The sequence below is a fragment of the Euwallacea similis genome, chromosome 5 (genome assembly GCF_039881205.1).
Source record: "Euwallacea similis isolate ESF13 chromosome 5, ESF131.1, whole genome shotgun sequence".
In the NCBI taxonomy this organism is placed as follows: Eukaryota; Metazoa; Arthropoda; class Insecta; order Coleoptera; family Curculionidae; genus Euwallacea; species Euwallacea similis.
The window spans coordinates 5601479-5616996 of record NC_089613.1 but is presented as its reverse complement, the minus strand read 5'-3'; the positions used below and the strand labels follow the sequence as shown (position 1 = coordinate 5616996).

At 35.1% G+C, this 15518-nt stretch overlaps 3 protein-coding genes across 3 annotated transcripts; all 3 read right to left on the bottom strand.

Annotated features, from left to right (window-relative positions):
• Window positions 1–337: 337 nt before the first annotated feature.
• Window positions 338–6656, bottom strand: CTPsyn (CTP synthase). The gene is made up of 10 exons (XM_066390147.1): window positions 6400–6656; window positions 5493–5663; window positions 4726–5108; window positions 4457–4668; window positions 4231–4398; window positions 3997–4171; window positions 3785–3914; window positions 3619–3726; window positions 3208–3429; window positions 338–936 (listed from the first exon to the last, which is right to left on the bottom strand). The coding sequence occupies exons 1-10, from the start codon at window positions 6563–6565 to the stop codon at window positions 839–841; spliced, it is 1833 nt and encodes a 610-aa protein (XP_066246244.1). The 5' UTR covers window positions 6566–6656; the 3' UTR covers window positions 338–838.
• A 1967-nt stretch (window positions 6657–8623) lies between these two features.
• Window positions 8624–10575, bottom strand: LOC136408882 (protein NDUFAF4 homolog). Its single transcript, XM_066390081.1, has 4 exons — window positions 10305–10575; window positions 9656–9741; window positions 9036–9267; window positions 8624–8977 (listed from the first exon to the last, which is right to left on the bottom strand). The coding sequence occupies exons 1-4, from the start codon at window positions 10447–10449 to the stop codon at window positions 8811–8813; spliced, it is 630 nt and encodes a 209-aa protein (XP_066246178.1). The 5' UTR covers window positions 10450–10575; the 3' UTR covers window positions 8624–8810.
• Window positions 10576–10809: 234 nt separating this feature from the next.
• Window positions 10810–15501, bottom strand: Ras85D (ras-like protein 1). The gene is made up of 3 exons (XM_066390491.1): window positions 14881–15501; window positions 13772–13989; window positions 10810–13698 (listed from the first exon to the last, which is right to left on the bottom strand). Exons 1-3 carry the CDS (start codon window positions 15056–15058, stop codon window positions 13516–13518), a joined length of 579 nt encoding a protein of 192 aa, XP_066246588.1. The 5' UTR covers window positions 15059–15501; the 3' UTR covers window positions 10810–13515.
• Window positions 15502–15518: the final 17 nt, after the last annotated feature.

Genomic DNA, 15518 nt, shown 5'->3' with positions numbered 1-15518 from the left:
CATATAAGCGAGAAATATAGGTACACAGGTAAAGTATCAAAAATTAAGATTACTACAGAATTTTTATTATTATTGTAGAACGACCTCCTTGGTCTCCTGATTTAAAGCATTCGGATTTTTACAAAATCAACATCTAGGATATTATTAATGATTTTTTTCGAAACTGCCTTAAAGAGCACTTACCTAAAATTGAAATTATGACAAAGAATTTGCATATATTAATTGAACCAATAGATATATTAGATGAGAAAAAAACAAAAAAGTACCGTGTTCAAATAAATATATTTGTAATGCAGGGTGTTTCTAAATTATGGTACCAATAAAACCGCAAAAGTTCTTTGGCAGAAAATAATGAAAGTGTGCTTTTCTAAACTATCATAAATCTCCTCGTATCTTTTTTATTAAGCATTTTTGGACACATATTTATATAGGATTTCCGGCATAAAATTTCATAAGCTACCTCCCATATCAATTTAGCACTATAGTTTAGAAACACCCTGTATAATGGGGATCAAATATTACAGGAACATGTCAGTTGGTTTAGGTTACTCTTATTGGGCTTATTACACTAATTCAGCGAGTTATGAATTATACACTTAAGTCTACTTACAGATTCACTTATCATGCAATGGAACATTATTTTAAAACATAAAATCACATTGTAAATTCGCATTTAGAAAAACGAAAACTTAACAACAGGAGAAACCAACTTTGCATCACTTAGAAGAATGATGAATTAAATGACTTACCTTAAGACAACGTCAAACTGTTAAATTAAACTGAAAATCGTATCATATAAGAAAGCTAAACTGAAATTTGAATTATTTTCCACTCTTTATCAACATTGACTTGAACTACTGTATGCGCTACTGTCGTCATCGTTTTCGGGAATGCTCAATTTATCCCCTGTTAGTTCGCTTAGTTCCTGGTCTTCCTCTGCAAATGGATTAATATTTAGTTAATACTATAAACATAATACCACATTAGACATTCAATCAGAAAATCATCATCAACCATACCCTATGTAACCCGTCGAATTTGAGACACTCTGCACATTGAAAACCCAGCATAAATATTTCCCTGGGAAATACTGAAATAAACTTATCGACAAATTACCCGAATTTGATAACGGATTTAAAAGAAACGGAGTTATTATTAGATAAGTATCTAAAAGTGATCGCGAACGGTCATTAAGAATAGTTAGTTTGAAGTACACAACGCGACGGGAATGTTTTTAACTGAATTAAGCAATTGAAATTCGAAACAATAAAGACAAATATTTATTATAGTAGTGGTCTCCTGTAAGAGAATGATAAACTCCGGTAAGTGCTATGATGGTATTGTAGAAATATTGTTGGTGTTTTTTGATAACGCAAAGCTATTAACACGTTGACTGCCATGAGGCACGCAGTGTGTGCCTCACAAAAATTTTCCGTCTATGTTTTGAGGCATGATTGGTATACCTCAGGTAGTAATATCATTTCATTCATCGAGGTACGGCGTATAGCTCCAAGTGTTTATATTTCCTACAGAAACTAATTGCGCGCGGCACAGTAAGCAAGTTTGGGTGGAATTTTTTTAAAATTTTTTGTAGCATTATTTCCTTCTCAATTAACGGTGATGTTTTAAATTATATTGTGAGATGATTTATTATGATAATTGTGAATTTATTAAAGTGAGAACATGATTTGTGAACGTATGTACAGATAATTTAAATAGTACAAATTATTTTGAAAATGTTATAGTGAAATATACGTGTAGGCGTATATAAATTAGAAATACAAATACCCTCAGTGATTTGTAACAGATGCTTGATTCCGAAATGACATCAAAGGCGTATTCTAATCAAAGCAACTTTTATAGGAATGGAAAAAACAAGGTATGCAGTCAAATTTCTTGCAAATAGAACAGGTCCAAGTTGTTCTTGGAATTTTATTTTGTGCTTCTTTTTGATCAAAGTCTGCACTGCATTTTTCCTTACAAACTGAACAACGCAATCGCTCGCCAATGTGTTCTAGTTTATGACTAGAATTTTCTAAACTTAATTATTCTGGTACACAAAGGATTCTTCTCTTTTGTAAAATATGTTTCAAGGTATCTGTTTTGACTTCTATTTTTTTTTCTACCTTTGATTGACGGTAAATAATGTGGACATTCACCAATGGAGTTCCTAAAAGTAGTTCAACCACTAATTTTCGATACGACTTTACTCCACGCCTTAATGGAGTATTATAATCTTTTTGTTGATCTGAGAGATCTATACATGTATACGCTTTGGAGTTATTATAATCAACAATCAACTTAGGCTTTTTTCTGTTAAGGTCCTTTAGACTTGGAATGGTTATAATTTCATTTCGATATTTTGTATTAAGATCCAAAACATCTCTCTTGTCTTTCTGTTCTAGTATGACGATTCGTGAATCCATAATACTAGCGATACATTCTCCTTTTTGAAGTTCGTATTTTTCCACTTCTTGGCAATTATGCTTTTTTTTACGAAGAGTTCTAAATTCGTCTGAGACACAACATTCGTATCTCACGGCATGGACGGTTGCTGTATGCATTTTATGCCGCGAGGCACAAATACTTGACCTCATTTTGTCTTGTGCAAATAAACTAAATAATAAGCAATATAATAATTTTAAAAATATTGTTGTAATCTGCAAGCAAACTTATATCAAAATCCCGATAAAATGCAATTTGGCACCAACGGTCCCAACTTGGTCTTATCGTGATGGCAGTAAACGTGTTAAATATTGAAAAAAGCAAAAAATAAATCTACAAAAATTCTTTCTCGATTTCATGATGGACAATACCATTTAACTAAAAAAAACACTACAAGTAGATTACCATTCTACCGTGTTCTATGTACCACCCTTTCTAAAAGAATGCGTTCTTGGTTTTACAATAAGCTATATTTTGGTTTTAAAGGAAACGTAGTAAGTTCAAGCACTCAAAAAGAGTGAGGTTTTCAGGCGGGCTCTGAACAGTATGTGATAAAACTGATTAAACCTACCAAATTTCCCGAATTTGATCCGTCCATTCATAAGCATTCAAAACCTGACTAAACTTATGGAAATTTTCAAATTCACTCTACGATATTAAATTCCGAGACTCTATTACAATATTTATCATGGATTTATTTATTGAACGGTTCTTTTTTTGCGAATTTAACCTTATGAATACGTAAACTACTTAGGCATTTACTTGAATCATAACAGTCACTATGCCGTTGTTCCCGCGGGCTCAATTTTCGTCCTCTGGCCAAGTAACCCTTCAGTTTGTCCTTGGCCGCTAATATGAGACCCATGAAGGGTGGAGAGGGGTTCACGGGCCTGGAAAGGTACTCGGGATGGAACTGCACCGCCACAAAATATGGATGATTGTCCAATTCAAGGATTTCCATTCTTTGTTGATCCACATCAACACCTACAAACATATTACATTGTGGGGGTTTGCAGACAGTACTGGAAACAAATTAACTCAATCCGAAGAAATTTTGTGTGCGCTTGAACAAAATACAACGTTTTTGACAGTTTTGAAGAGTAAGATTAAATCACAAATTTAATTTGTCACTATCGAAGTAACTTTATTAACTTATCAAAATTGGAAACTTACCTACGAATTTTAATCCGCGTTTTTCGAACTCGGGAATGTACTCTGGGTTCACTTCATATCTGTGACGGTGACGCTCTTCAATTTTGTCTTTATTACCATATAATTTCTCTAAAATAATATAATAATAAATATTTATATAAAGTTTTTACCCAAGAAGACAACCTACTGATTTTGCTATTGGTGACCCATTGTTTGAAGACAGTGGTTCTCTTGCCCAACCTCATAGTGCCCCCCATTTCTCCAGTATTATGTTCTGGCATGTCAATGACCACTGGATACTTCGTATCTTCATTAACCTTACGAGATTTATACAATTTTAGAAATATGATATATACAAAAACACATTTACACAGAAACAAAGAAAACTTTCTCATTTACCTCAGTGGAATGGGCGTCCTGGTACCCCAATTCGTTCCGCGCAAACTCCACCACAGCCGCTTGGAACCCTAAACAAATTCCTAGAAACGGCCGATCGTTCTTGCGGCACCACCTAACCGCCTCAATCTTCCCTTCCACGCCTCGTTTACCAAATCCTCCAGGCACAATAACACAACTGTAGGAAAAAGGCATATCTTAAAATGATTTATTTCCCTTAGATATTTACGCACTTACTCGCATAGACACAGATCTCGCCATGCCGTGTGATAAGAAGCCGGATCATCGATTAACATCGTAGTCTCCAAATTTGAGGCTTCGATAAACTTAATCGCAACTTTATAGCCGATTTTATGACCTGCGTGGTGTAATGCTTTGGTAATAGAAGTGTAGGAATCCAATAATCTGCGAACACCGTCAAAATTAACATCTCAAAACTGTGGAACTGCTTTATTTAGGTTACCTGGTGTATTTCCCTACAATAGCCACAGACACGTCGTCTTTAAGTTGCCTGATTCGTTCCCCAAGCTCGATCCATTGAGCCATATATTTGCTGCGTGGTGGTAGAGGAGTGATGCCCAGATGCAGTCGATCGCACAAGAAATCCGCCATACCGTGGTTTTCCATAAAAACCGGTACTTCGTATACCGAAGGTAGGTCGGGAACACTAATGATCTAAAATCCAAATTTCGTTATTAATTTACTCAAATTTCTTAAGACTTCGGAGCTGACCTGCTGAGGTGCTACATGACAAAAATTGGAAATCTTCCCTTTAACGCTGGCCTCGATAGGTCTTTCCGACCTGCAAACGATTATATCAGGTGATAGTCCTAATCCTCGCAGTTCCCTAACGGAGGACTGTGTAGGTTTTGTCTTAGATTCGCCGGTAGTTTTGGGCTGGGGTACCAGAGAAACATGAGCGACGCAGAAATTCTCGCGTTTTACGCGGAATTGGAATTGTCGAAAGGCTTCTACGAAGGCCATGCTTTCGATGTCCCCTACCGTTCCTCCCAGCTCTATAATGCAAACCTCAGGGATTTTGCCGCTCTCTGAGACCGGCTCATGAGCCACTTTTTCCACCCATTCTTGAATTGCGTCGGTGATGTGTGGTACCACTATCATACATAGAAAGGTAGGTGTAAAAAAAAAGTAGTTATCTTAATTAAGGCTCATGGTAGATGAGGACAAGGAAAACCACAAAAAGAAACATCATTTTGCAGACTTAGCAAAGGGCTATAAACCTATCTACACATAAACAAAAAAATGGCAATTTTTGTCATTGCAAGATATTTCCCAAAATTTTTAAATGAAGACACTGTATTCCCAACACTCATAATATATCCCCCTGGCCTAAAAATGTCTCAAAAAATGAAACTTTGCATAGAGTACTTAATTCCTAGCTTCTATATATTCCAATTAACAGAAAGATAGTTTAACAAAGCAGACACTAAATGTTACTTCTGTGTGGACAAGTCTTATTACTTACTACTACAATTCACCTTGGACAGTTTTTCCTAAATAGTCACCATGTCTCTCTTTGGATATCACTGATTGGTAGACTTTGCCTGTGGTAAGGTTGTTCTCTTTGTGCAAGGTTATATTTAAGAACCTTTCATAGTTCCCCAAATCTAAGTCTACTTCACCTCCATCATCCAGTACATAAACTTCCCCTAAATTTTTTTCTGTTATAGTAGGTAAATAGATAGATAGGTGCTTAGAAAGTAAGAATTTGGGTTGTGAAAAATGTTTAAGTTAGTTCAGATTAAGCAATTTAAAAAAATATCAGGGCAACATTATAAGTTTGCAGATTTTAAAAAAGCTTTTTTCAAAATATCTCGCAAACAATCTGAAGAAAATTATTCATATTTTACATGCAAGTTCCTCACAAAAGAACCTTCAAAAAAGTCTAATACAATTCTGCCCTTGAATGAACAAGGAGGAAGATAATATTAGATGGTATTGAAATTTACATGGGTTTTCCTATGGTTAGTCCGTCAATGAAACACCTGATATGCCTTACTTCTTATAAATAAACTGTCAAAAATACAATGAAATATTTTTTACTTAAGTCCAAACAAAATGTTTTATGTCTTATGGAAATGAAAATTTAATGCAAATTGTGTTTCAAGAATCTTAATCATCACAGAATTTGCTCTGGACTTGTTTGCTGTTGGTGCATTTTCTTCATTTTACGCTATAATTTTATATGTTGTCTTGCTCTATTATCCCAAAGGAAGCAATGACAAACAAAGGACTAGAGCAACACAGTTTATAAATCTAGCCAAACATGTGATTTTTGGAGAAGATCTGAAGGTTAAAAATGCCTTCATTGAATGAGGTTATGTAGAATACTTTTCCCCGGAAATTTACCAGCGATTTCTCATACAAAATAATATAATGTCTTACCGTGTTCGTAAGGGCTGAAAGTGCCAGCATCTAAATTGATATAAGGGTCGATTTTGATCATAGTAACTTCAATACCGCAACATTTTAAGATGGCCCCAAACGAGCTGGAAATTACTCCCTTGCCAACACCACTAATTACTCCCCCGGTGACTAGTATATACTTCATTTTGCTGTTGTATTTGCTCGGTTTTATGTTAAAATATGATTGAAAACTTAAATTTTTAATGCCCTTACGTTTGGGTAAATTTTACCATGCGGTAAAAAGAGAGGAGTAAACAAATAGCCAGTGTTGCCACAAAAGCAGATATGTAGTATCGGTCTTTTAAAGTCCCGAATTTTTCGGAAAGTTATGTGGTGCATTACCCATTACAATTGTAACAAAGTATTGATTACTTTGAACTACGTCCTCATTCGCAACAAATGATGTTAATGAGGTGCATCACAGTTTAAAATTGTTATTCTTCTGACTTATGAATGAAGATTCTCTTATAATCTTATAATTCTGTTGTACTCTGGCAATGCTGTAAAAATCAAACTCAGGTGACAATGCAACATAATTCTAACCCAATATGTTGCTTTCCTTGTCCACTGCACGTTTTTAAATTATAAAAACAATATACTCTGATAACTTAGCTGTCACATTCGAATCAAAGTCCTCACATTTCTGAGCCTAACCTCACTTAGCCCGGCACGTTATTTTTATTTGAATTTCTATATATATATATATATATATATATAGGGTGACCGACGGGAACCTGACGTTTTCGCAATGGGTACCACTTTGTCGTTAGGGCTAGTAGAGATTCGAATCATCCGGCATTAAACTTGGAATATGGTGCCGTTTTAATAGCCATGGAGCAGTGGACAGTTGAGCATCGCATGTTTGCGTATGACGTATTTGTTCAAAATGGCGAATCCGTTGTTATCGTGCAGCGACTTTTTCGCGTGCGTTTCAACCGTGGGCGTCGCGGTACTGTTCCCAGCCGCAATACCATTCTCAATTGGGTTCACAATCTACGGACAACAGGATCCATCATGAAAAAGAAACCACCAGGTCCGGTTAAGACCGCAAGAACATCAGAAAACATTGATAAGGTGAGACTCGCGCTGATTCGTAACCCTGAGTGGTCTGCACGTAAACATGCGCGCGAATTGGGAATGAGCCGTGAATCTCTTCGCACAATGTTACAGAAAGATCTAAAATTTCATCCTTACAAGATGTGTGTTGTTCATAAGCTTCAGGAAAGAGATTATGAGCAGCGGCAGCAGTTTGCTTTACGAATGCAAGGACTTTTGGAAAACAATGAAAATGCAATCATTATCATGAGTGATGAGGCACATTTTCATTTGAATGGGACTGTTAATAAACAGAATTTAAAATATTGGTCTATTGAAAATCCCCATTGTATCCACGAAAAATCTCAACACTCAGGACATGTGACTGTGTGGTGCGCAACTACTCCATCCGGCATCATTGGTCCCTATTTTTTCGAAGATGAGAATGGTGCGACTGTTGCAGTGACTGCTGAACGTTATTGCCATATGATAAACACTTTCTTACGTCCTGAATTTCACAGACGAAATTTAGATTTAGAAAATGTCTTTTTCCAACAGGATAGTGCCGCCCCACACACTGCTCGCGTGTCTATGCAATTGGTTCGAGGCATGTTCCCAGAAAGGTTGATTTCGCGTTTCGGTGATTTTCCCTTGCCCCCGAGATCACCTGACTTAAGCGCATGTGACTTTTTTTTGTGGGGGTATTTGAAAGCGCGTGTTTACTCTCATCAACCCCGTACATTGCCAAAACTAAAAGAGGCCATCAGGGAAGAAGTCGCTCAAATCAATGCTGAAATGATGGCTCGGGTAATGGCTGATTTCATGCAAAGATTGGAAACCTGTATTCAGACGGAGGGACACCATCTCCCCGATATAATTTTTCACACATGATCAAATGGCATGTAATAAACCATTTTATGAATTATAATTAAATTTTTTGTAAAAAATAACTGTGAACGGCTCATTTCAAAACCGTCAGGTTTCCATCGGTCACCCTTTATTTAAGTGATTCATTAAATGTTTAATTGTTACAATTAAAAAATGCTTAAATTATCGATAAAAAGTGTGAATTTTAATTTAATGTAATCAAATTAATGTATTAACGCAACAATATTAGAGGTAGAACAGCGTAAAAGCGCCAACCGGAAGACAAATCAAACAAGTTCGGTTTCGCAATCTTCTTTAATACTCAATTCAGCACTTATATTGGCTTTAAAACACTTTCTCCTTTGATCGCTATTTAGATAAACCAAGACGGCAACAAAAAATAATAACAACAAACAGTTTGCTCTCGACTTGATTGACCTAAACCAGAAAGGGTTTTAATTCAACTATCTAATTCAAAATAATTAAAATCAGGTCCCATCTTTATCTTTTTCCACTTGGGGTATCGGTAGAGCCTTTTTCTCCTGTTTGATAATTTGAATTTTCACCTTACTAGGGCCTGCAAATGTGGCCTTTGTATTGGTCTTTTCCGCTGGCACGTAGATTTCAAACACCCGGTAGTATTTTAGAATTTGTTCTACAATTCAAAAATTAGAAAAAAAAGCAACAGTTCAATGTTAAAAGTGGTCACATACTGACTAATTCTTCGTCTAAATTGTGCTCTGTTGCAATTGATTTGGCAGTGTATTTCAAGGGTTCGCCCTGATGGTTTGAAATGAATTGCAAAACGTTCCGTAAAGTGGTTTTTCCTGGAGGAATATTGTCGGGTTTGGGTTCTTTGTATCCAAACGCAAATTCTCCTGGATGACTTTTATCTTGAGGTAAAGGTCTATTTGGATTTGCGTTTGTCGATTTTTCAATTGAAATCTTAAAATTTGAAAAAATTTCCCTTTTAAGTGTTAAAAGCCCATATTTAATACTCATTTCCAATAACCCAAAATTCATTCAAGAACATGCAGATGCGACTGGTAAAAAAGCAAGTATTTCAGGAAAATGAGCTTAACGATACTTCTGTATGGTATTTATCACCGGTTTTTAATTTGCAGATTTGTAGAGCATAAACACTCCTATGATACAACATAAAAATTGCCCAAATAAGTCTGTTAAGAGGTAAGTTTTCCACAATTTCCATGTAATATATCTATAATAACCCTTAGGTTGACATGGTGTTCCATCATAGAGATAAAAGTCTCCTTTTCAGTAATTAATTCTTGCATTTTTCAAAGTATCATCAGTGTTTTACAATATTACTTACATCATGAGAGGTTACATATACATTTTTCAAATGACTGTCCAAGACTGTATCCTTTTTAAGGCTTGCTTTAAAGTCTTCTGGAAATTCTACAACACATCCAAAAATCTATGAGTTTGTTTGTTACAGTTCAAGTACCAGTTAGATTTAGCTGAAATGACTTTTAAACCATGGCTTATACAACTGGGCTTCAGGGCCAAATTATTAAAGTTGCGGCAAAGTTAACAGAAACATATAGTTCATTGATATTATCCTGTTTCTATCTAAACATTCTCCTTGCTAAACTACTAACTAATGTCATGGCTAAATGATTAAAAATGTACACACATTTTTTAATGTTTTAGAATGTCTTTTGTCCCTTTTTACTGCCCTGAAATCTGTTCGCTTTTCAACTGCCTTTCATGCCTTTTTCTGTTCTGTGTTTTTGTTTTATCCCTCAATTAATTTTTCATTCCAGACTAAGGCCAAGTTCTCGAATCAAATCATAATTGAAGACAATAATTTCTATGGAAAATGAGAAACATACCAATCCAAACATAAGGGATATTTAGGAATTTACACACTTATAGTTTGTCCTTAGGCCCACTTATGAGTTGCTTTGCCTATGCAAAACTGTTGACTATATAAAGATAGCTAAAAAAACTTAAATTACCCTCTTTAATCCTTTCCACGTCCTGTTCATCTTTCTCATATCTAGGCGACGGTCTTTTATTGGTCTGACCTATAAGTTTGTGAACCCTGCTCTCCAAATTGAAGTCTCGAAAGGGGTGTTTTATTTTGGAAATAGCTCGACCCATTACTACTTTCGGTTGTCTAATTTAGAAATTATAAGTCAAAGAGCATATTTGCAAGAAGTACGGTACACTTTTACGTAAATTCAAGGTACTTTTAATACTTTTTAACCGCATGAAGTTTTTGTTCAGAAAATTATGACCCAGCTGATTTTTCTAGGTTATAACGATTTAAAAATGAAGGTATCTCTCTTTAGAAGTGCACCATCTAAATATCAGAAATTGAACTAAGCAAAGCGCTTTCACAAAAAAATTTAGCTATTGAAACATAGATGACGCCACAGCAAATTATTCCTCCTTTTATTAAAATTGTTATCTGGGACATCCCGCATCTCTGTATATTACAACAAAAATAAAAAGCGAAAATAATTTTTAACAGTTTTATTAATATAGTAGACTGTTACCTAAAATCTATAATTGCTATAACTTCATAGGAAAGGCAAAATATGTTTTCTTCTTATTATTATAGTTAGAATGGACAGTCAAACGATAAATCTCAATAAAAATATTGCAAGAACGATAATGGCTTTCGTATTAACATAAGTAAAACTTACAAAAAAGTAGAAATAAACTATTTATAAAGTTTAAAAGATCTCCCACTGCACTTGGCAGCGTGAAATCCATTTTTGAAAAATTCTCTCCGTTCGTTACTTTATCTATAGAAAACGGTTAATTCTAAAAGGGTTATTAGAACCAAAACTATTAATAATAGAACTTACAATATTATTCGCGTTAAAACGATAAAATATACAGCTCCAATCAGACCGAAATTTTAATTTTTGGACTTTCGGGGAATTTCGATATACCCGAAAAATACTCCTTGATAAGTAGAGCGCACTCGTTCCGGTCTGATTGCTAGAAAATTTGATAAAAAATTATTTGGAGAGAACATCATCATAAGACGTTACAATATTTACACAATTTTCAACATTGTCGTGATGTCCATCTCAGTTGCAGAATGGTGAAACGACAGGAACGTGGATGGTTCCGAAATGTTATTACTCTGAAGAATAAGCTAGCAACTATTTATTTATACGTCGCATAATGGTGGATTTTGTATTTGTAATTATATCGGAAAAAATAGTAAGAATAGATGAGTGCAGGATCATTCAAACTCCACACTTCAACCATTTTATGCGAAACCTATTTCGCATAAAATGGTTGAGGCGTGGAGTTTGAATGACCATGTATAGTACTTTCAAAACCGTTGTCAAAATTCGACGACCTCGATCGTAATGACACTCTCAATGCACACTGAAATATAAATCTTTGACAATAATATTTACATTGCTTTTGGCGACATATAAAAGTTCGTTCCAATCCGTCAGGGAACCATTCCAGAATTATTTCAGACTCTCTCCAAAGCTTGATGCTTAAAATGAGTTATGCACTTGCTTAGAAAGGTTCTCTAACTATTTCTAGACAGTTTCCTCGCCGGTTGACACAAGCCTATAGTCAATGTCATTACACAGCCGTAAATAATTATGATTTATCAGGGATGAGACCAAAGAACGAGAGTGACACTCACAATTTTGATAGTGTATTGCATAAATCTGATGAATAACGAAGGACTATTATTGGCTGTTCAGGGAAGATCGCACGTCTCGCACATGGACCAATAATTCATGAATATTTTGTATTCACAAGCAGACCAAAGCTCTTTTAATGAATATGAAAAATATTTCGACTCCATTACTTAACTTATATACCACACTTACACACCAGCTCCGTAGCCAGTGGCATGCTAAGCGGGATAGTAGAATTCAAGATAAGTATTTCAACGATGTGTTAAACCGGAACTTAAAATAATAATAATAATAATAATAATAATAATAAAACCTTTAAAAATATGTTCCGCCAATGGTTAGTAAGCGGTAAATTATTTGTAGCCATCTGGAGTCAGCGAATTGTCAACTTGATCGGCTAAAAATCAGAGACGTACTAAGACGTATTAGTACAATGTTACAAAATAATATGAACACAATTTGTTAAAGGAAAATTTAAAAAACATGTATTGCCTGTAAGACCAACGCGTTTTATCACTGCGACTGCGAAATAAATTCCCTTGTATGTTTTTACCCCAATATGTTGAAATGTTTGACATTTTTAAAAGTGTCCAATTACATACTTAGAAAAATTGACCAATTCAAGCGTCAATGTCGTTTAAACAGTTGAATATCAAAAGGAATACAAATGACACTAATAACAGTGACAATTATTGTAAACTTTGATAGACGTAACGATTAAATGTCAGAATTTTTTTACTAGTTAATATGGATTTTTATGTTAAAATTGGCAAAACGAGATCTTCGCCGATCCTTATACCATCAAATACGAAAACATGAGATTGTAAGAAATTCCACAATGCGACAATTTAAACTTCTACGTTTCTTCTACAACTGGTAAAAAATATATATTCTTTGAGTACCAAAATAGTACCTACAAGATTTTCTGCCGACTCTCTCCATAGTCACTAGCCTACGTTATTAGAACACACTTTATCTCGAAATTTACATAATAATATGTATTCTTTAAAGTCTTATTTTTGGATCAAAACTGCAATTAAAACGTTGAAATAACTGCGTCTTTCTGAGGTGGTTTTAGAGGTCAAAAACGGGCAAACGGGTTAAATTCAAATTTGAGCGGCAGCGGAAAATTATTATTTTCGATAAAAATCCTTAGAAGTGAGATTTTTCGACGCGGTCTTTACCCACGAACATACGATTTGTCGTTTCGTAAAAATTGCAAAATTTACTTTTTTTCGTCAAATTTACAAGACAGTAATTATCACAGGTTACAAGACGATATTTTGGACTCCAACCAACATAAAAAATCTTTATAACTAATTTTAAAAATTACAATTTTAAAATAAGTGACAGTGACAGTTGCCAACTTCTTTGTAGGTTATAAGTCAAAAATAAGAATAATAATGATAGTTTTTGCCACATGTCAATAACATGACAAGTGACACACCAGTAAATGACACTGAGTTTTCGTGTCCGCAAATATCGTTTTGAAACGTAACTACGGGCGCGCACGTCAACACTACAAATTCGAAAAATCGCGTCCTATCTAAAGTATACTGCAGCGTGGTTTAAAGGAGAAAACCCGACCGGGTCCTGGACCCTTCGTCTTTTTTCCTTTGTGGAATTTGTCCTTGCGTATCTCGCGAACGAGCGAGTAAAAGGCGTCATCCACGCCCATGCGCGTTTTCGCCGACGTTTCAACGAAAGGGATGTTATATTGTTTGGCGACCTAAAACCAGCGCCGAAATATAAAAAATCAGTCATTTTAAGAACCCAGAAAACCTTGCAAAAAATATACTTACGTCTCTCGCCCCACTCATATTTACAACCCACGACGGCAAATCACATTTGTTCCCCACAAGGACCATCGGAACTTCCTCGGTATCCTTCACCCTTAAGATTTGTTCTCGGTATACGACGATGTCGTCAAAACTTTTGACGGAGTTTACGGCGAACACAAGGAGAAATCCCTCGCCAGTTCGCATATACTGATCACGCATAGCGCTGTATTCTTCTTGTCCTGTAAGAAACCTCCAAATATGTTAAGCTCATTGGTGGGAGAAAGATCACATAAGAGCTGCTACAAGTAGACTTGTTGATTGTATTACATTGATTGAACCAAAATCAAATGTATAAATTTGTAGCTTCTAATGAAAATGAACACCCTCTAGCCTCAGGGCACTGTACATACTTTTGTAATGCTCTGAAGTCAGTCAGAAGAGAAATGTATGGGCTTGGTGAGGGGTGTCTCAAACTTGAGTCTTAACAAGGGGACCTCAGAAACTATTAGTCAGATAGACAAATCCAAATTTTTGGCCTCCATGTAATTAGTATTTTGCTTCTTTAAAATAAGGAAAAATAATTTTACATTCAGAAAAAAGAAAAATTGCTCTTTTTTATATTTTTCCTCTGGCTTAAATTACAGAGGAACATGAAAATGGAGATGACTTTGTTGGGAAACTTTATGAAAATATTGCTTCCAAACAACAATATTTCAGTTTGCCAGTATGTACCATCATCAACTTTTTTCTAATAAGGACCTGACCATTTTGTATATATTCTACCTGCTATTAATGATATGACACTTCATAATCACAATATTCATAGCTAGGTCTCTTGAAAATAAATTTAAATAAATGCTTCTAAGTAAGAAGCTTATTATGCACAGATGGAATGGTGAACAACAAGTGAATTTTCTCGAGTGTATAAGTGCTTGACAATGTAAATTTTGCGCTATACTTTATCTATGACTGTTATTCACAACTCAAACACAGTTTTCTTTAATTGCTGTGACATTCAATTATACCTCTCACCTTTTGACTATTTTCCAAATCAAATGCTCAATAATCTTAAATTTGAAGCTCTTTGTGTATTTTCACCTCTTACAAAAAGTACTGAACAAAGCACTTACCTGCAGTATCTAAAATATCCAATAGGCAAGTCTCTCCATCAATAACCACTTGCTTCCTATATGAGTCTTCTATAGTAGGGTCATACTCATCCACAAAGTGGTTTTGAATTAATTGGATAGTTAGGGCCGACTTGCCCACACCTCCAGCACCCACCACTACTAATTTGTATTCGGTCATAGTCAATACCTCTTGGTTACAATGAAATCAGTAAGAATTTGGGGATTTCCCAATTTCACTATAGCTGTTTCTACCTCAGGATTCTGAGTTAATGGGCATGAAAACTGGCTGATTTAACCATAGAGAACGAGATATACATAAAGCACAAAATAACCGGAAAATAAAAACACAAAACACCTAAGTCAGGGAGGTTTGCAACCTATGCCTTTGACTACTTTGGGCGTGCTGCTCTACAACCTCTTTCAGCCTTAACTCGAAGGAATGCTAAGAATTTATTGTGGTTAGTCATATATGCGTTAAACGGTGACTTAATTGGTTTTAATTAATTAAAAATCGCAAACTAAAAACAACAAAATTATTTTATATTTTTAGACATTTTGATTGTCATTTCCCCAGCACTTTTTTCTTGGTTAATGACATTCAGAGCGCTATTGTGCTGGGATTCAAATCAACTCGATTT